General features: G+C 45.3%; 1 protein-coding gene across 3 annotated transcripts in view; it reads right to left on the reverse strand.

Moving 5' to 3' along the window:
- Nucleotides 1–26,084, reverse strand: part of Zfat (zinc finger and AT-hook domain containing) — a 170,288-nt gene that overhangs the window by 116,084 nt on the left and 28,120 nt on the right. For 2 of the 3 annotated variants that reach the window (XM_057792636.1, XM_057792634.1), the window contains exons 2-3: nucleotides 17,906–18,082; nucleotides 6,117–6,368 (exon numbers count right to left, since the gene is read on the reverse strand). In XM_057792636.1, coding sequence (XP_057648619.1) covers nucleotides 6,117–6,368; nucleotides 17,906–18,082 — 429 coding nt within the window. Of the gene's footprint in view, nucleotides 1–6,116; nucleotides 6,369–17,905; nucleotides 18,083–20,998; nucleotides 21,105–26,084 lie in introns of those variants that run through there. The other variant, XM_057792635.1, reaches the window with a different exon arrangement.

Below are 26,084 nucleotides of genomic sequence, written 5' to 3' on the forward strand. Positions count from 1 at the left end.
TGTTCAATTTACACAGCATTCTCAAAAGGACAGAATCACAGATGTGGAGACCAGATCAGTGGACGCCTGTCGGGAGTGGGGGTGTGAGTAAAGGGGCAGCAACAGGTGAGCTTTGAGGGAGTAGGACAATTCTGCCACCTGCTGGCAGAACGGCTGACAAGTCTATATGGAAGGCAAGTGATCTGACCCACACCAGCACACTCAGAATCTTAGTATTAGTTTTGTGTGAAGATATGGGGACGTGGGGCCACTATGCTGTCTTTGCAACTCCAAAGCATAATGTTTATTTGTAAGGGTTGTTTAGAGTTTGAACTGCAAGAGCCTTTTCTATAGATCTTATATTTTAATATATTTTATTGACTACAATTTATTAAGAATTCCTTGACATGAATGAATTGATCATATGTGTGTATAGCCTTACTTCTCAAGTTATGCAGAAATATAATTTCCAGTAAATTTCAAATATATAGATTTAATGAAAACACATGAGCAACAGAAATAGGCAGAGGCATATTTGAGAGCACGGCAACAACTTTCTGAGCTACAAGATAAAAGGGCAAGACATTTAAAGCCAACCCACAGTGCAGGGAACCCTGATTGCTCTTAGGGCTGACGAGGGAGGGGGACTTGATCGGGGGAGGGGAAGGGAAATGGGAGGCGGTGGCGGGGAGGAGGCAGAAATCTTTAATAAATAAATAAATAAATAAATAAATAAATAAATAAATAAATAGAAATTTAAAGCCAAAAAGAAATGCAAGAGACTTTAAAGGATAAATGACAAACTGCGGGGAATATTTGCAGCACACAGGACAGTTCAGAGGACGATGAGTTAATAACATGAACGAGGAAAACCCCAACCATATACAAACACAAATAGCCAATAACTAGCCATGCACAGAAAGAATCCACTAGTGATGAAAGAGCTATGAATTAAAAGTTTTAAAGCAAGATTTACATGAGAGATCAAAAGGATAACAATTTACACAATGGAGGACAAAGGAAGAAAAAGCCTGAGTTGGAAAGGGGCTGGGACCTGCGTTCTCAGGTAGGTTTGACAATACCTGAATGTGCTGAAATGTAAAGTATTCCCTCTTTACCCAAAGTTATGTGATGAGACATTTTCCTAAGTCAACAATGGCATGCAAAGACTCATGATAAGATTGTGTGTTAAAGGCTGTTTTAAAATAATCCTATCGTCCCTTAACTATAGGCCTTCGCCTACGAAGAAATACAGCATGGTATTTAAAAATAACAACAGTAGGCATTTAAAATGGCAACAGTAGGCACTTGCTCATTGTTTGGGGTTGGGACACCTAGTAAAACAGTCACAAGAACCACATACAGGCTATGTTAATCTTTTTCATGCTGGGAGCGATGGTATGTTCCTTTAATTCCAGCACTACAGCGGCTAAGCCAGGCAGATCTCTTTGAGTTCAAAGGCAGCCTGGTCTACATATCAAGCTCCAGGTCAGTCAGGGCTACCATCATGGTGCTCAATCTTCTCTCATCTAAGCACAGTAACAATGGCTGCCTTGTTAGGTTGGGAACTCAATGAGGCATTCACTATGAAACTCTGGGAGTATCCCGTGTAACCTGAGAGGTACTAGAAAACAGCTCGTGCAATAATTAAAAACAATACAAACTTAAAAAGTATACCTGGGGTCATATAGGGCACCTAACAAATACCCCAGAGCCAGATAAGGGAAACCTCCAAGCTTTTGGCCAGGGATCCAAGAGACCGCCTCCAAACAATTTAAAGTGCTGCTATTGCCTTTGATTGCCTCTCAGAACCTGAAGAGAAGTTCCTATCGCTAAAGATATCACATCCTTCAGACACAGGACTTGGAGGAATGGAACAGATCTAACCTGGAAGCCTCCTTCCTGAGGACTGGTTCTTACATTATCAGAAGGAGCTACACAAGTTTCCAAGGAAGAAAAGAAAAAAATCAACAGTTCTACCCAGGTGTTACGCCTATAAACCACAGCAATACTGGTCTAACAAGTGTTCCAATAGTGCCATAGTGGCACCTGTATCTTGGTAATAACCAAGAGCTGTCTAAGTGGATGTAAGGTGATTCAATAAGAGGGAACGCTTGATACTTTATACCTGACCAATTGTCCCTGACTGGAGCGGTCTCAGACTCTAGAGGAGAAACAACTACTACCATTTCCCTAAACCAATATGGCTTCTAATTATATTCTAAACACTAATCTTTGCACCACAGGTAAGTGGAGCTCTCAGCCTTCATCAAAGAAGCTTCATTTTGCAACACCTGGAAGCTACTATTGAGATATACAACTAATCAAAATGCAGAGTAAGTGGTCTCCGGGTACTGACCCCCAGTGATATATTTACAGTACAACTATAGAAAACAGGAGGAGCCGGGCAGTGGTGGCGCACGCCTTTAATCCCAGCACTCGGGAGGCAGAGGCAGGCGGATCTCTGTGAGTTCGAGACCAGCCTGGTCTACAAGAGCTAGTTCCAGGACAGGCTCCAAAACCACAGAGAAACCCTGTCTCGAAAAATCGAAAAAACAAAAACAAAAAAAACAACAACAAAAAAAAAAAAAACCAAAAAAAAAAAAAAAAAAAAAAAACAGGAGGAATAGTGTAAGCATCAAAGGACCTGCTGCAAGACAGCATCTTCTAGACATGATAGGGATGCTGCACCCATGTAATCTCAAAAATACGGTTCCCTAAAAAGACATGCCTAATGACCATACTAGTTGATATGCCAAGAGGATAGAGGATATGTCCCAAGGCCTCACTCCTAGATGAAGAACTACAGGCAGGGCTACTAAGAGAAGGAGGATCAACTTTCTCCAGAGACCTTCTCCCAATAGGTTATTTAATCTCAAGTGATCAGCCCTAAACCCATGAATATATGAGTAACACTAAATGAACTTGGTGCGTGACACACACACACACACAAACATACACACACATATACACAAGTGTATATGTACATAACAGTAATAATTGTACAAGATGAGGCATGAGCCCCAAGAGTGGAGTGAGTAAAGAATTGGAGAGGGGGAAAGAAAGTATAGAAATGATGTAAATATAGTATACTCATATATGAAATTATCAAAAACAATTGAAAGATATAGTTCAGTGGGTAAGTGCACACACTGCCCTTCCAGGATACAACTTCAGTTCCCAGCACCCATGTAGAGCTGATCACAACCACCAGTAACTCCAGTTCCAGAAGACTCCACATCTTCTTCTGTCCCCCAAGGACACCCATATACATGAGGCAAGAACTCATACACATACACGAATAAAAAATTTTAAAACTTTAGCAAAGTATCTTTGGAGAATGCAAAGAGATCCCAGAAGAGTCCTGAAAAGATGTATGTATGGGGGCCAAGAATGGAGGAAGGTCTTTCCTCACGGGCAGTGGAACAGGCACTTCACCTATCCACTAAGATTCTGAGTTTTATTTGCCACCTTCTTAGAATTCCCTGTATTATGAAAGGAAAGCCAGGGCGAGGGAAATGCCTCAGTCAGCAAAGTGTGTATCTTGCAGTCGCAGGATCTGAGCTCACCCCAGACCATACACTAAGAAGTTTTTTTAAAAACACAGGCATGGTAGCATGCTCTTACAATCTTAGCACTAGAAGGCTGAGGCAGGTAGATACCCGGGGCTCACTGGCCAGGTAGCTTACCTACGCAATGAGCTCAAAGCCACTGAGAGAACCTGCCTAGTAGACAGGAACCGAGGAACAATAACTGAGGACACCCTTAGCCTCCACATGTCATTCTGACACACGCAACGCACACACAAAGACAACAGAATTCATACAATCCAATGGTGCTCTCGGACTGTTTTGGACCATACGTTGGTCGGGGCTATCTATGGAGAAATGTAGTAACATGTGTTTTCTGACTAGGCAGCTCTGTGGTCAGGAATTTAACCACACACAGACACAAATACCTAAGGAGATTTTACTGAGTCCTTGTTTATAATTACACACACACACACACACAAAAAAAATGAAAACACAGCTTGTCACTGGCTGTGCCAAGGCTGACCTCAACACTGGAACATAGAAACCATGGAAGATGATGCCACAGTGCCACATAATAAGGTCATGTGGAGTGGGAAAAGATGAAGAACTAATATGAAGAGATAGATTCTATGCCAGCTAGATGAGAACTTATTACTTTGCCCCAAAATTAAACCTAGACCTCGGAGGCAGGAAGGAAAGTTCAGTACCACAAAAGAGTTGAAATCCCAAATACCAGGCATCTTCAGAAAGATCGGGGCATCTCAGTCAGGACAGGACAAGGCTGTGGAGGCACAGCAACCAACACTTAATGGCAGAGAACCAGTCTTCAGACAATGAGGTAGAGATCAGAAAGGCTGCCATGGTGGCCAGGGATGCTGAAGATGCAACAAATATCAAGGAGGATGCCAGAAGAGAGGAGGACTGGGTGTATGCACATGTGTCTGTATATATCTGCATGTGGTATGTAAGAGACAGTGGACAGAGAGGAGGACTGGGTGTATGCACATGTGTCTGTATGTATCTGCATGTGGTATGTAAGAGACAGTGGACAGAGAGGAGGACTGGGTGTATGCACATGTGTCTGTATGTATCTGCATGTGGTATGTAAGAGACAGTGGACAGAAAAGCAGAGACACAGTGAGAGAACAGTAACGCCCATAACCCATATCAAGGAGTTACAGAGCCAGGGCTGTCTTGTCTGAGTTTCAGGTTTGGAGATAATACGACCTGATCCTAAGCAACTGCTCTCTAAAACCCATCTTCAATTTTCCTAAATGACTTTCGGGTCCTAACTGAGACACAACACAGACCCCTACTGAGCACACTGCTCACATTGTGGGACAGGGAACAGCTGCCAGCCCACTGCCATGTCAGGATTCTGTTACACAAAGTGGCAAGGGTCACATGACCACTGTTAGTGCTCTTTAGGAGATTGGAGAGATGTCTTAATCAGCTGCCACAGATGCTGGCAATGAGCCTCAGCCACCCACCTGGACGCTTGTTAAGTATAAATTGATGAATTACTTAATAATCCATCCAATCTGTGCTGGGATTTTGCATACCAGGCATCCTGCTTCATCACTGGGAGACATTTACAGTAAACAAATTAAGAACAGTGAGTCAGAGGATGGCCTGGGGTCAAAGGTCAGGTCCTCTTATTACCCAATAGACACCAGGCAAATGTCTTCCCTTTTCAGTGTCAAGTGTGCTGTCCTCAGAACAGCCAGGATGACAAAGGTTCTGTAGCCACATGGATGTAACAGTTAACAGAGGAGCTTATGAATACCGCGTCTTCTGATAAGCAAGTGCTACGCCAAGCTCTGGAGAAGCCCTGTCTCGCTTAACACTCAGAGCGCTCACACAAAATAGCAGATTTTCTTCCTGTGTTACTGATGAAGAAACTGGAGTTAAAGCAGGCCAGCAAGGCTGGAGCAGATTCAAACCCTGACCACATGCTGGGCTCCCACACAGCACACTTGGCACAGTGCAGCCAGCCCTTCAAGAACTCCCTCATCTGGGTATGCCTCGAAGAGAGAAAGAAGGTTATCTATGAGTTTGCCATGATGTGGCCACTTCATGCCCCACTCGAGCACTTCAGTGCTGCAGGCCAGCCAGGAACCCAGCCAGAGGAAGTACATGATGGCTTTTCTTCAAGAATGCCCACCACAGTCCTCAGTCACCAGTGACCACTCAGCCTGCCACCCTTGACTCCATCTATCCACTTAAATGTCCGCCACCTCACGCTCGAGCAGTGTCCAGGTCCCCTGTGTTCATATTAGGATGACTGCTCTTGATGATTGCCCTCAACAGTTTGCTTCCAAAAGCTCCCTGTTCTCCTGACACATGAACGCCCCAAGGTGGAGATAGAGTTTTCCCACTGCCATAATCTCCACAGTTCCTCTCCAAGCACCTCTGACCAGCATGCTGCAGGTCTCGCCTACTGCGTGACATCTTCACCTCGGGGACTATTCTCAGGAACAGTAAACGACCACTGTGAACCAGATGGAGAGACCCGCGCAGGCACACACTACTTCCAAGCAACCAGCCTAAAAGCAGGTATTGGCTGTTACTGCTCTTGATAAGAACCTGACATGCAGCACTAACCTGCGACTCCTTCCTCCTCACCCAGATTGAGCACGATGATGCAGATGTGCTTGCGCAGCTGGCGTGTGTTGGAGAACTTCCGGCAGCACTTGCTACACTCCAAGCTGCTAGGGGCCAGGCCACTCCCTTCCTCCGGAGCCAGGGGACCATCCTCACTGGGGCTCACTAGGCTCTCTACCATCTCCTCTTCAGTGCTGGCCTTCTTCGTGGAACCCTTGGGCCTGCCTCTCTTTCTCTTCATAACCAAAAATTCTGCAAAAGAAACAACAGGGCAGGGGGCAGTCACGTGAGGAGCAGAGTAGGACGGTTACTCAACCTCTTCGTGTAAGTGTGGTCAAGGTCTGTGTTTTATTAAAAACGAAACGTCTGAAGTGGTTCCCCAAATTACCAGCTGCAAATATCTTTAATGCTGATGCTAATGGTAATCGATTTTGCAATATCCTGCTTCAAGACTACCAGCCGGTCAGAACCTCTACACACACTCCTTCAATAAAGCTGGAAGGGAACGCAAGTTCATGTTGTGAGGATGGCTGGCAGCACACAAATCCTGCCCTTATTAATCCTCACTTACACTTAAACCCAGTTCTCAGAAAGTGCTTCAAGACCCCTTTGCGAATGGTTTTCAGGGACTGATGAGAGCACCACATTCCTATTATGCAACTATTCTGATTATGTCAAAGACTCAAACTGTTCTGGTAAAAAGGAGGGGAAAAGTATTATAATGTAAAGCCACAAATTACAGGGCAAAAGATAATAACATTCTTCAAGCTGCCTACTGACCTAGGAATTTTTAAATAGTATGATCAGAACTGCTTCAGAGTGAGTTCCAAAGTACATTTTTACAATAGCATTCTGGTCCATTAGTGCTCATCATGAAAATACTGGGCTCTAGAATGAAGGTGGGATTAAGCAGGAAGCAGGAGCAGTGGACAGAATTGAACATACAGTCATGTGAACTGGGACTGATATAGTTCTATGAATGTGATATGCCTTGGAGACAGTCCAAGCAGGGGTGTGGCCCCAGCTTGGCGACACCCCAATGCTAGAGCTGGCACTGAACAACTCCTCAGGATTGAGTAGAGGGTCCTTAGGGCTTGGTGCCATCTTAGGTGATGGCTTGACTGTAGAATGGGCAAGACTCTTCCTGCTGTCTAAAGAGCTGAGGCTCACACAGGGAAACACCAGTGACTCTGCTCAATGCTAGCACAGTGGTACCCTTTAATCAAGGGGGTCACCCAAGCCCACAAGGTAGGGAGATGGGAACACAGTCTGCAGGGCAGAGCAGCATGACTATGTCCTCTAGCCACAACCCACCTCAACCCAGGGTCCCCAAGCATTCAGGGACACTGGGCACTAAAATGGAACAAGAAATTTCCCTGTGTGACAGAATCTCTGCAGAGCTATAATGCCAAGCACAGGTCAGCACTGCCTGAGGATCTAGTCCACAGCCTTCTCTGGCCTAGGTAGCCAGCACAACTACAGACCTCTCCATCTCACTAGGGCATTGGGGGTGGGTAAAACACACTAAGGGACCAGACAAAGCAGCCAACAAACTGAAGCCCTTTGATCCCTTTGTCAGAACTGGATACCACCAAGGACAAAGGCTGTGTCCCAGGAGGACCAGTGGCTGGGCACAGCAGGTTCAATGAAGGAATCCAGTAATGGAGTAAGAACAAAGCCTTTGTGTCAGTCTGGAAACTCCCTATTATTATTCTTTACAACAACACACGCAACCAGAGGGAACAGCAATTAATATCCGGGAAGCAAGGTTAACAGAACCTATAGAACAGTCCTCACACCCCTCAGCTGAGAGGCACAAGCCAGCACCCAGCAGCTAACTGGAGTCTATGGCCCAGCACTAGCCTGATGAGCGATGTCCTGCTGTGTAGACAGAAGCTGCTCTCTGAATGCTCTGAGCATACAGCTATGTAGTCAAGATGAATTTAACCAACAGAGAGCTCTGGTCCTTGCCCTGGGTGACCTCCAAGCCCTTACGTCCTTTCTGATAGATGTATGTGTGTCTGCCTGAGGACTTTGGTCTCGGTGGCACATGATGGGAACTTCGCAATACAACACAGCACCTCTGACCTTCAGAGGGACCAGAGAGATAACAGGAATAATAGGAATAACTGGAAGACCTAGGAGAATGGAGATCACACATGAGCAGTAGGCCTTCCAGCCTCCAGCAACAGCTGTGTGCAGTGATAGCATGAGAGACTTCCTAGGTGAGTCTTGATCTCATGGTACACGAAGAATGTGAGGAGGTGTTGATATCCAGCACTAAACGGGAAGCCCAAAGCTCTACTGAGAGCCATCCTAGTCCTACCTACAGTCCTACATGTAGGACTTTGCTGAGTTCTGTAAGTTCCTCTAGCAAATTACTGAGTCGGAGGGAAGATCACAACAATGGCCCAAACTTCAGCTAGCCATTCAAAGAGATCTTGAGACCCTGTCACCCTCCCCCCCACAAAAAAAGATTATGGCTGGTGTCTTGTAAAGAACTGTGCCCTCAGCTGGAGGGCCAGGAAACCCAGTGTAACGGGTGTCCTGTGCTTTGTCCAGAGACACAGTGTGCTGGGCTGGCAGTGCTGATGACACACAATGGGAGCACAGCGTAGTGAGCAGCACGGCACACTGGCTGTGAGTCCCTCTGCCAGTACACGAGAGGTTCTCTGCAGCCCTGGTTACGCCTTACATTATCCCTTAGCACCTAACCCAGTGTCCTGACCCCACAAAGCCAGACGAACTAATGAGCAGTGTTGAATCTAGTGGTTAAGAAAGAAATAAAATCAGCCCTGAAAGCTTCCAACACAACAGCGACAAAACTAATCTTCCATCCTCTGCATCCATAATTCAGATCCTCGAAACCAATTAGTTAGCAAAAAATGAAATATTCATAAATGAGCTTGGAATAATTTAAGTTCTGAAAACAAGTTGCTGCTGTCAACTACCCACATTTCATGAAGAGCTGAAAATTCTGGGGCTGTAAGGAAAACCACACAGCCTCAAGTCAAAACATCAGGATAGGCCTGGCTAGGCGCCTCCTCTGCTCCTCCACAAATCCCTTAGCTCGGTCTGTCACTGAGCTCTGGCCATTTGCCCTCAAGTCTGTACAGTAAGCAGCCTTTCCAGTCTCAAGAGATTGTGTCCACTCAAATCTGTGCAAGCCTTCTGCTCCAGGTTTTTCCTGCCACTGACCCTTGTCTCCTTACCATTTCCTGGCTCGGGAATGTTCCATTGTTCTGGATAAATATGTCCCAGAATCCTCAGGCAAGGTATTGGGGAACACTGTGCACCAGGCATGATATATCCTTTGTCTTCTCAGGAGTGGAGCAGCTTGACTGGTCATACTATGCTGACCCTCCTAAGATCAAGGCTGTTACAGTCCCCACAGAAGGAGGGCTGGCAAGGGCAAACAGCCCTAAGATTCTGAGCCCTCCATCCTACTCCAGCCCCTAGATGCACAGGTCTCAGGAGGTGCTAGAGCACACAGAAGATAGGCAGTTAGCGGAAGGGTAGGTTCCATCTATGCAACTGTAAGGAAGTTGTCAGCCGTGCAATGTGGAGCTTCTTTGGTAAAGCAGCTGTTTTGAGGTCCTATGTTCCTATAAGTAATCCTTCTTCTGTGTTCCATTAAGGAAGTTCACTGAACTCACAAGTTCACCAAGACAGACCTGGATGAAATCATTTCTCTGTCTGTCCATGTCTCCCTAGGAAAAGTAACACAAAACTTTTCCATGTGCCCTTTTTCACATGGTTCAAACACACACACACAAAGGAGGGGGGAGAGAAAGAGGGAGAAAGGGAGAGAGCAACAAACCTCCATTCTCTCTTCTGCTTCCCCCTCCACTGTCCAGTGTAGCTGCTCAAGTTTCCTGAACATGCACATGTATCCTGCCTTCTCTCCTTTGCTATGTCCACTTCTTCCCTACAGGTCAGACTCAAGCACATCCTAGAATGTGGTTCAGCTCAAATCTTAGCACCACCCCCTTGATGCTGCCGACAGCAACTGAGGCAGGACTAGCCATGTCCTCACTTGACTGGTGTCTCACACACACACACACACACACACACGATGTGCGCTCGATCACCACTACGTATGTCTTTTTCCTCTCCTCCTAATATAAACCCTGATACCTGAGTTGCCTTTTAATCGTTGGGTCTCCCTGGATCTTAAACAGAACTGGAGAGGAGTAAGCAGGTAAGGGAAAAAAAAATGATCACTGTGTGACGATAGCAAAAGAGGCTTTGGAGAATGCGCTGTGTCTTGTGCTTTAAGTTCACAACAAAAGAAAGGGGCAGAGCCATGGTGCTTCTGAGCCCTTGAAGCCAACCAACCCTCTCTGCCACAAAATCACCCTTGTAGATCCAAGGCCAAAAACCCTGTCAAAGAACAGAGAGAATCGCGGGAGGTTTTTACATTCAACCAAAAGAAAAGAAAAAGCTCAACAAAACAAAAGTTAATAATGTAAGCCTTTTCTTTGTACATCACTCAACTTTTGTGGCTCTTTCCCAGTTATTATCTCATTTTACTGTTATAAAAACTTAGTGAGATGTGTGTACCAAACATAATTCACTCTGTAGGAAACAAACAAAAGACCCAGAGGTTCCCAAGGCTTGGCACTTTTTCCAGAACCATTTGCTGAGCATGCACAGCTGGACTGTGGGTGTCCTTATTCTCCACCACAGACTTTACTGCTGAAGCCCCTCAGGGCCAGCTAATGATGCTCAACTGTAACATCTGGATGGACCCAGTGTGCAGAGCAGAGAAAATGCCTTTCAGTAGGACAGCCCTGGATTCAAACCTCCCTACACTCAAGTTTGTAAGCACACCATAGTCTCCACTTTACAGAGCCCCTGTTACAAAGGTGGCCACTGTGACAGCGGCAGTGCACTCAAGAACGACTGGCAGGATGGCAACAGTCTGTCATTGCACCACTGCCCTAACATTCCGAGATGTGAAATCCTACTGAAGAAAGTCCTACCTTCCTAACCAGGCCATCATCAGATTATGTGACTCCTAGACGTGTGTGCATTCCTGTTCACCCTCACTCAATGAATGTTCTTCCTTGATTTCGTTGTTTTAAAATAGCTCACACACCAAGAGACCAATGTAGAATTAAGGTCACACTGATTTTTATCATGGCTGCACTTGGGATAACCAGTCTCCCAGTGCTCTTACATGGCAGCTTGGTCTCTAGTCACAGTAGCTCCAGTCTGAAAAGACTAACAGTGGAGGCCCCGACAGTCAATCTTCCTGACATTTATTTCCAAAGCCCAGGAAGCAAGAGGGGAGACAATGAATTATTTATCAGAACCCAGGGAGTGTAAGCCTTTTAGGTTTCTGAACAATGCCATACCCCTCTGTGGGGAAAGACTGTGCCCTGTTCTACAGCACAGCTGAGGCACCGGAGGCCAAAGGCCAGAGCTCTTTTCTCCCTGCAGGTTTATCAGCCATACTGTGGAAATGGCAGCGAAGCTAATGATGCCGAGGCATGAGCACCGAAGGCACCATGCTGAGCACCTCACAGGCACTCCTTCATTTAATCACCAGGTACTACATTAGCCCCATCCCAATTACACAGTCAAGAACACTGAGACAGGGTGGAGAGATGGATCGGTGCTTAAGAGTATTCGTTCGCAACTTCTTATAGTTTGTTTCCTAGCACCCACATGGGGTGGCTCACAACAACTTCTGACTCTAGTTCCAGGGAATCTGATGTCCTTTTCTGGTTTCTGTTCATACCAGCACACATGTGGTGTACAGATAGTTTTACATACAATCACTCTCGCACACATATATGACAAAATAGATAAAAATCCATGGGTTTCAAAAAAAATTGATACTTGCAACAATTAGTTAATATGACCCAAGGTCACGGAATTAGTAGGTGGCAAAGGTGAGATGTGAACAGAACTATCTTACTCAGGGAATTTCACAACCATGTTAGAGCAAATAACTCATACATCAAAATGGCCTTATCTGTTGAAAATGTTCAGAAAAGACAACAAAACAGGTCTAAAGTTTCTGACGTCAACTTCCCTAGAAAGCCATCTTTTACCCTTGACCCAGAGCACATGGTCCCCACTTGAGTACCCCAGACTTAGCACCCCAAAAGCTCATGAGTACTTATCATCCACCAGGAGGAAAAGCTAACAGGCACGGCACCTGGGACCCCTCAGCACCTACCATAGCAACCAGGCACAAAGCAGAGCCAAGGTCAATGGGGGGTGGATACACAAGTGGAAAAAAAGGAAAGATGAAAAGGAAAGGGAAGGAGATCCTACAGAGGGATCTACCAACAATACACCCCAAACCCGTAAGTTCTTCATCATGAAATGAGCACAATGGCCGGGCGGTGGTGGCACATGTCTTTAATCTGTGAGTTCAAGAACAGCCTGGTCTACAAGAGCTAGTTCCAGGACAGGAACCAAAGCTACAGAGAAACCCTGTTTCAAAAAACCAAAAAAAAAAAAAAAAAAAAAAAAACCGCAAATACCCAACTCTGCATGCACACAAGTACCAACACACACACCACCAAACCATATGTCACATTCATGTGCACACGCACACACACCAAAGAGAATGAACTTGATCTACTTGGCAGTTTTTGTTTTGCTCACAGCTGGAGACTTGAGCTGTGAAAGGAAGAAAGGGAAAGGTCATTCGCAGACCAGACCTCTGGAGCAAAGAAGATTAAAGGCTATCAAAATAAACGAAAGCATTTAGGGACCTTCATGTTATAACGGTAGAGAAAGACAATAAATCAATTATTACGCACTTAAAATTTTAATTAAACTATTTCAAGTATCTTTCCAGTTAAAATGAAGTGTGAAGGTTAAACAAGCCTGAGTGGAAGCCATCAGAGAGAAACTAAACCTGGACAAGCATCAGATTTTATGGACTTTCACAGGGAGAAAGATGTCGGGGTCCGGTGCTAGCCCGGACTCTCAATTATTTCTCTTGACCAGATCCCAACATAAACTATCTCTCTGGACTGGCGTGGAGGCACGGAAATAAAGACACGACTCACATAGCTTTATCAGGAGGGAGATTCTCAGTGGTCCCTCATGAAGTCCTGAGTTCACATCCCGAAGAATTCCTGTTCATTTATTCTCCAAACAGCCATTATACCAAAACTTAACTTCAGGGAAATACATTAGCATTCTGTCTCCTAGAACCAGGTGAATGGCTTTTCCTCAAGTCCACAACTACCTGTCTGCTCTGTAAGCTCACTGTCACTAGGCTTGAATCAGCATCTCTATAAGGCATCCTCTAAATTACAAAGAAAGAAGCAAAACATCCTGGCCTTTTGTTAGGTTAGCGACAGCCTGCCTGGCAGGATAGGTGACCCATCTCAGGTGTGGCCTATGGCTTGATGGCTTGGCTGCCATGCCATATAGAAATATGGGCCTACAGAAAGAGAACATGGGGCTCCTAATAAAAGATTCAGGAAGAGATTCTCTCCTTGTAAGAACCTGGTTTTAATTAAAGTCTTAGGAAATCGTTTTTAAAATTAAACTATACAAGCAATTAATCTTCTACTAAATACAAAAGAAAAGGACAAACATACTAGAGAAGAATTTAAGTCAGAAGTAAATTCTATATCTAGATATATACATATACGAGAATGCCACACAATAGCAGCTCAGTGGTGAGACTGCCTGTGCTGCTGACCTTCCTCGGCATAAAAAGTTTCGCTTTTTATAATCACCATTATTCATGACCAACTCTGATCCAAACATATCAAATGAGCAATTCCAGAGTGAAACAAACCCACAGCATAGTGAAATCTCCAGGCATCATCATTTGCTGAGCATACACACACTGTATACACTACCTACTGTTAGCCATCTGGGTCATCTGGGTCATGAGAGCAACTACTTCAGGTATTGGAGTGCTTATGTTTAAGCAATCTTTATTTTACTTAAAAATGACCCCAAAATATAAGATTAGCCATGCTGGCAATTTTAGTAGAGACCATCATCTTAATTGTTCTGTCTAATGTTACTGCTGCTAATCTTACACTGCACTACATATGTAATAGAAGGTGGAGACAGGTGGATCCTGAGAGTTTATTGGCCAGCCAGCCAGCCTAACCAAAATGCTGAGCTCACAATGAGAGGCCTGTCTCAAAACAATAAAACAGAGAGTGAGGGAGGAAAAAATAACATCTTGCTGTGGCCTCCGCATGCACACACAGAAACACACACACACACACATACAAAAAGTTTAAACACAGAATTACATAACCCAGCCATTCCATTCCTAGGTATATACTCAAGCTAAATGTCCATTAGCAATGAATAAACTGACCAAGTATAGTATATCCATGCTCTGAAATGCATTTGATCCATGAAAAGAAATGAACTGGCACATACTACCACATGGATAAATCATGAAAAAAATCACAGAAGTAAAAGGAGCCAAATACAGAAGGTCATGCTTTATGACTACTGTATCTATGAAACATACAGAGCATGGCCATCCACAGGGACACAAGGTCAGTCAGGGAGCTCCAGGGCATAAGAGGAAAGGAAAATATGATTGCTTAGTGGGTACAAGTGCTGGTTTAGTTTTGCTTCACAGTGATGAGAATGTTCTAGAATTAAGTAATTGTTAGAGTGCACACATTTTAACCACGCTTAAAACCGTGGAAATTTATGCTCCAAGGCTGCTAATATGGTAAAACTTTATGTCAGTTTTATCTCAAAAAGTGCAGGTATAAATAGAATTAGCAGACTAAAAAATAGGTCATAAAAAAACTTGAAATGTATAGAAAGAAACAAAAGCATGGAAAACACTAAAGTGAATATAAAGGCACAAAGAAAAGCTCATGCATGCTCAGTTTGTAAACTTCAAATATTTATTATTAGCATTTCTCCTCGTTCTTTTTATGTCTGTGTGGTATTTCCTTCTACGGAAAATATATCTAATTCACTTAACTTTTCTGGACAGCCTATCTCTTCTCTCCAACTTATAGACAATGTAGCTTGAACGTTTTATACTGTGTGTTTATGCAGGCTCTGCTTGGGCAGAGAAGCGGGGGTACTCATTTAGAATTTTAAAAGGTTCTATCAGAATGCCCTCTGAAACAGTTTGCCCATTCACATTCTACCAGGATCTAGAAGCTTCTACTCTTTCCATCCTCACATCAGCCAAGAATACTATTATATGCTTAAGAGCTTTCACCAATTTGATAATAAAAAAATTCAATTTAATTTTAATATCATTTTAATTTATATTCTGTTGGTTCCTAGTGATGTTTCCTGAGAAGAGACAGGTGGGATGGAGCTGATCCTCTATGAGACAGGGAAGGCAGCAAAGCCAACATCAAGAAAATAGAAGATGACCACTTCAAATGGTCACAATCATCTGGCACTTGGGGAGGAAGACATCCCCAAGAGATGAATGGCCTAAAGTCATCCTTGAGTTAAGAGAGAGAAGCATCACAGACACAGTGAACACACAGACAGGAGGACTGATCTGACTCAGAGTGGGGTTCTAGAGCCCAGAGGAAGGGTTCTAAACCAACACATGGCTAGCACCAAGTCCTTCCAGGTCAACCCAAACTGATTAAGGTCAAGGAATATATGCAGGAGTGAGCAAGTGGGACAAAGCCATCTTTGGGGATCCAGCTTCCCAGGCAGAAGGTTGACCTTTGCCTGTCAAGTGTTGGCTCCTCAGAGGCTAGACTTCAGGTGATAAAAAAGGAAAGAAAGGCAGGAGGGAGCAGTTGTAAGGGTTGAGGGTCAAAGATGGGTCACCTCATTAGGTCAGGAGGGGAAGGGCAGAAATCAGAATATACATCTCACAAAACACCCAACACACACACACACACAGAGAGAGAGAGAGAGAGAGAGAGAGAGAGAGAGAACTCCCTGTAAGCACAGGGCTTTACTATCATTTTCCTACTTCTTGTTTATAAAAGAAACAGAAATGCAAAGTTGTTCCCTGTCTGATTCATGTTCCATTTCACTTTAAGCAACGCTAATGGAAAAGAACTATAACCTTTGCAAAAGCAACTCTCACATGCTGGCCATGTTAACCCAGTGACTCCTGTCTGTCAGATGAGTTGGATAAGGAAACTGCCCATTTTCCTGAGGTCATTTCTGTTTCCAAACAGTCATCCCAAACTGGAGCCTCTCCTGGGAGGCCTCACTCAGCAGGCTCAGCTGGAAAATGCTTCTGCAGATGACCTCTTTCCTAGTAGCTCCTCCCTGGGGGTCAGCACTCCTCGTGGCAGGGAAAGGGTGGGGCCTGGAGCTCCCTGTGCTGGGGAGAGGGTGTCTTAGAGCCCATGAAAGCTTTCCCCTTTTTCTTCAAAGCCAAGAACCCAGTTCCCTGCAGGTTGTGAAGTGATTACAGATGCCTTTCCACGGACTTGCTTTTCTGTGGGAGGGAGGACAGTCTGCCCCAAAGCCTTTGAGGGTGGAGACAGATGCAGCACAGGCTTACAGCAGCAGCTATGGGCAGCAGTGACGACACTGACCTGACAGAATTCCTCCTCCTCCTCCTCTGCCCACTTCAGGTGCTGAATTTTCTTAGTTTCTCACCATGCAACACAAACAGCAACGAAGAAAACTTTCCAGCGTCTCAACAACTTAATCATCTGTCAGACATATATTTATTCCAGCACCCTAGGCCTTGGCCAGAGGGACTTATTAACCAAACAGTTTTTGTCTGGAGTCTCCCCTTGTTAACAGTGTCCGACAGATGATCAATAAGCCAGACAGTTTTGAATGCGAGCCTGAATATTCCCAGGAAGGAGCAAATGTATGGTGAGAGTGGCTAATGAAGCCCTCCATGGGACATTTACCACCCAGCCTGGGCTTCTACTCAGGAGACTGGCTGCTATAAAGGGTTTTGTGGGGAATTTTTCTGCGTCTTGTTTGCAGCTGTTCCTCCTGTACTATATCTTTTCCTTATCGTCTGCGGGGACCTAATTACAGTGCCTGGATGGCTTCCCTAATCCATGGCACCTGCTGTAGCTGATCTCATTCAGAAAGAGAGTAGAGCAGCTGCAGACAGATGTATCTCCACTCACTGACGGTGAACCTGAAGGATGCTGTGTGACTCCAGGAGTCACAATCTGAACCTTCCTCTAGGTTTTTAATACAGCTTTGGAGACACCATTTCCAAGACTATAGATAGCAATTAATTGATAGTGTACAGCAACACCTCCCTTCATCCTCATCTGTGCAGGACCCTATGTACAGGAGGTACATTCTCTGTCTTGATAGGAATACCTATCTTCACTTCTCAGGTAAGTAAAGTAAGGATTAGAAAAGAAACTTCATTTGCTTTAAATAATTCGGCTGATGGGTACCAAAGCTGAATTCACCCACAGTTGTCTGAGCTTAGACTCCTGTTTTTATTCCATTAGAACCTGCCTCATACACACACACCTATACATGCACACACATATATGAATATATACACATACATATATACACACATCCACACACATACATATATACACAGATGTATACACGTATCCACACACACATATCCACATATATACACATGTATGCGCGCGCGTGTGCGCGCGCGCGCGCGCACACACACACACACACATCATTGACCAGGTATTAGAGGGACACCTACAGAGCTACTAGGTAGGAAATTCAAAGATCTGATCTTTCACAAGAACTACATTCAAACAATGACGCGGCTCCAGTTGGATTTTCTAAGTTTCTGCTTCACCATAAACCGGAGAGCTGGCCCCACAGTAATCTAGAGTGTTCCTGTATCACAAGTCCCTGCCCAGCATGCCTGCTGTCCTTACCATCTCCGCCCTTGCTTGGGTTGGGGGTTTCAGGAGTATTCAGAGGCCTGAGGGGAATGATGACATCATCTGCATTGACCCCTTCTTCACTATGCTTCTCAGAAACGTGGGTCAGGAGTTCCGACTGATTTGGTGAGAAAAGGTTACAACATTTACACATGAAGATGGCTGTATTTTCTGTAAGAAAAAAAAACACATTGTTATTTCTCTGTCACATAAACAGTGATTACTCCAAAGAGCAATAAATAAATAAATAAATAAATAAATAAATATAAAAATAAAAAACCAAACAAACAGAGAGAACTGCCGTATGCACTGCCATCAGCCTCCTGCACACTTATCTTTCCTTCGCAGACACCTCAGGAGGCATGGATATGTGTGGCTAGAAACCATGAGCTGAGCTCCACAAAGTTACAGCTAAAGTGTTACAGACTAAACCCATTCACGTTAGAAACAAATTTAAACACACAGTGCCTAACTAACGTGTCACCCACAGGCCATTGACAAGCCCTGGTCTGATCTGGGCAATCAAAGATGAATCTAGGCCCAGGCCTGCCAAGAGGTACCCGAATACAACTATGACACAGACAACACAGAACCACTGGTTTTTATAGTTTGCAATGGTGTCACTTCCCACAGGCCTCTACTAGACTAATATTATAATGTCATTTCACAGATGTTCTCAGTAGACTGAGAACCTTATGACATTTAGCAGAGGAGAATGGCTAGGGACCCAGAGTTATTATAAGGCCTTTCTCAGGTCTCAGCTCAAAGGCACAGCAAACATCATGTGGAGATTAAATAAATACGACAATATTTTTTTGTATGACAGCACCAGAGAGGGCCTTGGTAGCACCCACACCCTGAAGTCCTGCCCTGCTGAGCTCCACCTGGCCCACCACACCAGGGGTGGGGGATAGATTTGTTCGCCTACTCTACCGGCAATCAGCAACAGCCTGAGCTGCATGAGGAAACAGAAAATGCTGGCACGATAGAGGAGGCCACTAAAGGGGTGTCAGGAGCAGAGAAGGTACATGAGGAACATACAGATCTGCAGAGAAGAAACACACGCCAGGCAGGGCATTACTACAGATGGGAAATGAAGGACAAAGGGCAGGCAGGTGACGGTCTCCGCTTTGCTACTACCAACATATTTGTGTCTTCAATGACTGCCTGCCCCAGACACCCAGGACAGAGCACAGGGCATGCCCTCTGGAACACAGGCCTCCAACATAGACAGTGACTTCTTGGAGATGTTTGTAAAGCCATGCATGAAGACCAAAGTGTCAAAGCATATTATAAGGGGTGCTGTACAATGCTGTACCCCCTGAATGCTAAGGATTATTAATACACCAAAATAACAATAGGAAAGCCACTTTTCTTTCTACAGTAGCCAGATATGAAAAAGTGTATCTTATATCCTGAAATATAGTCATAATTATGCTGTCAGCTGGCTCTGATGAAGATGTGATAATTTGGGTACATTCTGGGGTCCAATTACTATGCTCTCCTCCTTAACAAAAGAGCTCAGAGAGAAAATGACATGCTCAGCACAAGGAGACCCACAGCAGTCTGGAGTATGAGCATGCAATTCCCCTGAATTATCTGTTGGCTGGAGGCAGTTACTCTGCACTGTTACAGAGGAAACCCTTAAGATGCTGGAAAAAAATAATTCCTCGTTTCTAAGCTAAGGGCCAATCAGGTCCTCTGTGGACGTCTGGCCTACCTGCCCTGGGGACCCTGAGGACTCTGCCCCAGACCTCCCAGATGACCATGAACTAGATTGTGAGTCTGGGGTCCCAGCAGATGACAAAGCATTAGTGGAGCCATGGGCTGAAGTCACAGGATGTAATCAATGTGAAGAATATGCTGGCGCCTAGCACACTATCTAACACTTTGTGCTCTTGTTCCTTTTAACTCCATTCAGCATAACTAGAACAGAACAGGGTTCTGGCATCTGTGGTCTTGGTTCTTATGCTAGCCTCTGTCCTAATGATGTCATTTACTACTGAAATAAGAATATGAATTTATGTTCACTGTGAAACAGACATAAGCAGATTTAGAGTCAATAGAATCACTGAGTGCCTGATACATCTCCTTCAGACCTACTGTGTATCAGACACAAGAGTCAGACAGAGACTAAGGGAGGGTCCACCTCATATCGATAAAGGCCTTTTCCATCCTTAAAAGGCCCCCATGACCACTCCAGCTCTAGACACAGCATGGGGAAAGGCAGAAGAGACACTGGCTTTCGCTGGCATGGACAGTGGAGTCAGGAGCCCTGGTTAAAATCTCACAATACTCTTCCTTACAGAAATAGCCTCAGATTGTGACTGTCTACACTAATGCTTCTCAACCTGTGTGTCATGACCCCTGTGGGTCACAGGGGTGGCATATCAGATATCCTGCATATCAGACATTTTATATTACTTTTCATAATGATAGAAAATTACACCTATGAAGTAACAACATAATAATTTTGTGGTTGGGGGGTCACCACAACATGAGGTATAAAGGAACTGTAAGCTATTTTGTGAAGCTGCTCAGGACTGGATGTCAGGGTTCCTGCATCTATAGGCAGGACTGAAACATGCAAAAGGCTGGAGGCAGGTGGCGCAGAATGCCTGAGTCTGTTTCATCTAACTCAGGTTGTGAACCCTGAGTAGAACAGAGCTCAGGACTCTCAGGAGGCAGACATACACATGTGCCTGGGGCAACACTCAGTACATGGCCAGTTTCTACATCCTACACTCTCCTGCAGGGCACTACCAGGCTGACATGCTTCTCAGCAAGAGTCTCGCCGCCTAATGAAGCCAGACTCTGACAACCCAGACCATGACGAGAGGGTGAAAACTGCTGGCACCTTCTCAACACCCTGGACTCCGAACTCTCCTGAAATTGATTTTATCCACGTTAAAGTGACCAAAATGAAAAAAACCTTAAGGCCAGCTAGGGGCAAGACAAGGCATGGCAGGTGAGAGGCCCAAGGCACACTGAGGAGATACAGAAGCTGGAGTCAGAATATGGGGAGTGGCCATGCTAGGGCATCCTGCACAGACATACACCCTTCGCCAGAGGCAGCCCAGTACACACCTGCCATTCCAAACACTGCAGCCAAGGGTCCCAGACGGATGGGGTAGATGAACTCTTTCTTCTCTCTAGGACTAGCTAAAGCACAGAGTACTGCAGATAAAATAAACACAGGGAAACTCACACTTGAGACAGGCCAGCTCGCAACCATGGGACCTGGGAAACAGCAGAGGAGTGACATGCTTTGGATTTTGTCCTGCCTCCTGCAACTAGCCTGGAGCTGAAGAGGTTATAGATCTGGAAACGACAGCCCAAGCCTATTTTCCATCCAAAGGACAAGCAAGTGCTAAAGAAGCAAAACAGGCACTCTCTACCCCACATAACCAAACCCCTCAGTAAACAGTGGCCCTGGCCCCCTCCCATATTCAAAGGTTGAGAGGGAACCAGAACTCTCACAAGCATCTAGCCATAAGGACATGCCAGCCCTCACTCCACTTAAGTGCTACAGGAGAAGAAGCACTGAGATCTGTCAGCCCTACTAGCCCTGGACGGTCTTGATACAGCAGCAGAGGCACTCAAGAGCCTAGATTCCACTGTCCTATCGAGTGTTGTAAGAGTCAGTAAGGACCTAAATTCCACCAGCTCTCCCAAGAGTCAATGCAGGTAACATGGAGTCTGGACTCCATCACCCAGCTTAGTGGAAGTCTAGACACCACCATCCAGCACACTGGAGCCGGCACTCCCACACCCAGCCCAGGGGGAGCCTGAACTCTAAGATCCAGCCCCGTGTCAAAAGCAGCAGCAGGAAGGATGAGTTCAAGTCCACTGGAAGTAACAAGGTATCACCCTCTACAACAGAGCCAAGGGAGCCAGTCAAGGCAGAGTATGTAAGACCCAGGATTTCACACCTCAGACAGCCGGATTCAGTCACCGTTCACTCCCCCGTGACTCATCAAGAAGCAGGGGAAAAGTATGTGGAAGGACAGAAGGCCATGAACAGACATCAAGATGACACAAACAGCAGGATGATTTGATGAGGACTAAAGCAACCATCACAAGAAAAAAAAATGTCTTCAAAAGCAAATTGAACTGCGGGGTTCCTCGTTGATAGACAAAGTAAAGGAATACCACTGGAAAGTTTAGACCAGAAAACTAAAGCAACTACTACCAAAAAAAAACATAAATAAGGTGACCAGCGGAGGCGGAAGCAGCCCTGGACAGGGAACTCTGAAGTTCCTCATCCCCCTCCCTATACTCCCCGGGCTCCCTGCAGGGGCTCTACCCCCCATACTGCCTCTCTCTTCTTGTCCCACCCAGCTTGCACCCAGAACCCTTCTTCCTTCTGTCCCCTTTCCTCTTTGGGCACATAACACCATCCAGCTCAGTCTGTCTGGCACTGGGGGCAAATCCTCAGGGCAAATAGGCAGGCGAGACCTCCTTTGTCTCACTGGCCCGCCTGCACCAACCAAGGTAGGCGCTTTGTTTACGAACTACCCAACCTGCATGGAGATCTGATCTCGGCACCAGGAGAGACAGCAGTGCGGTGAGTTTGTGACCAGCGGCAGCGGAAGCAGCCCTGGAAAGGGAACTCTGAAGTTCCTCATCCCCCTCCCTATACTCCCTGGGCTCCCTGCAGGGGCTCTATACCCCGCATACTGTCTCTCTCTTCTTGTCCCACCCAGCTTGCATCCAGAACCCTTCTTCCTTCTGCCCCCTTTCCTCTTTGGGCACATAACACCATCCAACTCAGTCTGTCTGGCGCTGGGGGCAAATCCTCAGGGTAAGCAGGCAGGCGAGACCTCCTTTGCTTCACTGGCCCGCCTGCACCAACCAAGGTAGGCGCTTTGTTTACAAACTACCCAACCTGCAAGGAGATCTGATCTCGGCACCAGGAGAGAAAGCAGTGCTGTGAGTTTGTGACCAGCGGAGGCGGAAGCAGCCCTGGACAGGGAACTCTGAAGTTCCTCATCCCCCTCCCTATACTCCCCGGGCTCCCTGCAGGGGATCTACCCCCCCATACTGCCTCTCTCTTCTTGTCCCACCCAGCTTGCACCCAGAACCCTTCTTCCTTCTGTCCCCTTTCCTCTTTGGGCACATAACACCATCCAGCTCAGTCTGTCTGGCGCTGGGGGCAAATCCTCAGGGCAAGCAGGCAGGCGAGACCTCCTTTGTCTCACTGGCCCGCCTGCACCAACCAAGGTAGGCGCTTTGTTTACGAACTACCCAACCTGCAAGGAGATCTGATCTCGGCACCAGGAGAGACAGCAGTGCGGTGAGTTTGTGACCAGCGGAGGCGGAAGCAGCCCTGGACAGGGAACTCTGAAGTTCCTCATCCCCCTCCCTATACTCCCCGGGCTCCCTGCAGGGGCTCTACCCCCCCATACTGCCTCTCTCTTCTTGTCCCACCCAGCTTGCATCCAGAACCCTTCTTCCTTCTGTCCCCTTTCCTCTTTGGGCACATAACACCATCCAGCTCAGTCTGTCTGGCGCTGGGGGCAAATCCTCAGGGCAAATAGGCAGGCGAGACCTCCTTTGTCTCACTGGCCCGCCTGCACCAACCAAGGTAGGCGCTTTGTTTACGAACTACCCAACCTGCATGGAGATCTGATCTCGGCACCGGGAGAGACAGCAATGCGGTGAGTTTGTGACCAGCGGCAGTGGAAGCAGCCCTGGAAAGGGAACTCTGAAGTTCCTCATCCCCCTCCCTATACTCCCTGGGCTCCCTGCAGGGGCTCTATACCCCGCACACCTTCTCTCTCTTCTTGTCCCACCCAGCTTGCATCCAGAACCCTTCTTCCTTCTGCCCCCTTTCCTCTTTGGGCACATAACACCATCCAGCTCAGTCTGTCTGGCGCTGGGGGCAAATCCTCAGGGCAAGTAGGCAGGCGAGACTTCCTTTGTTTCACTGGCCTGCCTGCAACAAGCAAGGAGAGACATCACTAGAACACCAGGAGAGCTAGCACTGCAGAGAGCCATCACTGGGAAGGTACATCAGTAGGCAAGGAGACCTGATCCGGTAAAAGAACATCCAGAGGGGAGCATTCAGAGAAAGAGATGGGCAGGCGCCAATGCAAGAATTCACCTAACAATCTGAAAAACTATATGAAACCACCAGAACCCAGCGACCTCCCAACAGGTGGACATGAACACCTTAATCATGAAGAGGTAGATAAAATTGACTTTATGAAAGTGATTGACGCCCTTAAACAACATGTAAAAAATGCCCTTATAGAAATGGATGAGAAGTATAACAGAAAGTTTGAAGAATTGAGTAAATCAGTGAATGATACCCTAGGAAACCAAGGAAAAACAATCAAACAGATAATGGAAACAGTACAAGACTTAAAAACTGAAATGGAGGCAAAGAAGAAAACACAAACAGAAGGCCAGCTGGACAGGGAAAATCTAGGTAAACGAATAGAGACTACAGAAGCAAGCATAACCAACAGAATACAAGAGATAGAAGAAAGAATCTCAGATTCTGAAGATACCATAGAGAAAATAAACACGCTGATCAAAGAAAACAGCAAGGCCAACAAATTCTCATCACAAAACATTCAGGAAATATGGGACACAATAAAAAGACCAAACCTAAGAATAATAGGAATAGAAGAAGGGGAAGAAGCGCAGCTCAACGGTCCAGAAAATATATTTAATAAAATTATAGAAGAAAACTTTCCCAACCTAAAGAAAGATATACCTATGAAGGTTCAAGAAGCATACAGAACACCGAATAGGCTGGATCAAAAAAAAAACATCCTCTCGCCATATAATAATCAAAACACAAAGCATACAGAATAAAGAAAGAATACTAAGAGCAGCAAAGGAAAAAGGCCAAGTTACTTATAAAGGTAAACCTATCAGACTTACACCTGACTTCTCTATGGAAACCATGAAAGCCAGAAGGTCCTGGATAGATGTACTGCAGAAACTAAGAGACCATGGATGCAAGCCCAGACTACTATACCCAGCCAAGCTTTCGTTCACTATAAATGGAGAAAACAAAATTTTCCAGGATAAAAACAAATTTAAACAATACGTAGCCACAAATCCAGCCTTACAGAAAGTAATAGAAGGAAAATCACTAACCAAGGAGTCCAACAATGACCACAATATCTCAGACAACTAGAGACCCTTCACCAGTGCAACACAAAGAAGGGGAACACACAAAATTTACAACTTAAAAAATGACCGGAGTTAACAACCACTGGTCATTAATATCACTTAATGTCAATGGACTCAACTCTCCTATAAAAAGGCACAGACTAAGAGATTGGATACGAAAACAGGATCCAACATTCTGCTGTTTACAAGAAACACACCTCAACCACAAAGACAGGCACTTACTCAGAGTAAAGGGTTGGGATAAGGCTTATCAAGTAAATGGACCTAAGAAACAAGCAGGGGTGGCCATACTAATTTCTAACAAAGTTGACTTCAAACTTAAATCAATCAGGAGAGATGGAGAGGGACATTTTCTACTCATAACAGGAACAATTCATCAGGATGAAGTCTCAATCCTGAATATCTATGCCCCTAATATAAAAGCACCCACGTACGTAAAAGAAACATTGTTAAAACTCAAGGCAGCCATCAAACCGCACACATTAATAGTAGGAGACTTTAATACTCCTCTCTCACCAATGGACAGGTCAAGTAGACAGAAACCTAACAGAGAAATAAGAGAATTAATGGAGGTAATGAATCAAATGGACTTAACAGACATCTATAGAATATTCCACCCAAATAGGAAAGAATATACCTTCTTCTCTGCAGCTCATGGAACCTTCTCAAAAATCGACCACATACTCGGTAACAAAGCAAACATCCACAGTTACAAAAAAATATTAATAACCACCTGTATCTTATCAGATCACCATGGATTAAAGCTAGAATTCAGCAACAATGCTACCCCCAGAAAGCCTACAAACTCATGGAAACTGAATAGTCAACTACTGAACCATACCTGGATTAAGGAAGAAATAAAGAAAGAAATTAAACTCTTCCTTGAAGACAATGAAAATAAAGAAACAACATACTCAAACCTATGGGACACTATGAAAGCAGTTCTGAGAGGAAAGTTCATAGCACTAACTGCCCACTTAAAGAAAACAGAGAAAGCACACATTGGAGACTTAACAGCCCACCT

The sequence above is a fragment of the Chionomys nivalis genome, chromosome 17 (assembly GCF_950005125.1).
Source record: "Chionomys nivalis chromosome 17, mChiNiv1.1, whole genome shotgun sequence".
NCBI classification, from domain to species: Eukaryota; Metazoa; Chordata; class Mammalia; order Rodentia; family Cricetidae; genus Chionomys; species Chionomys nivalis.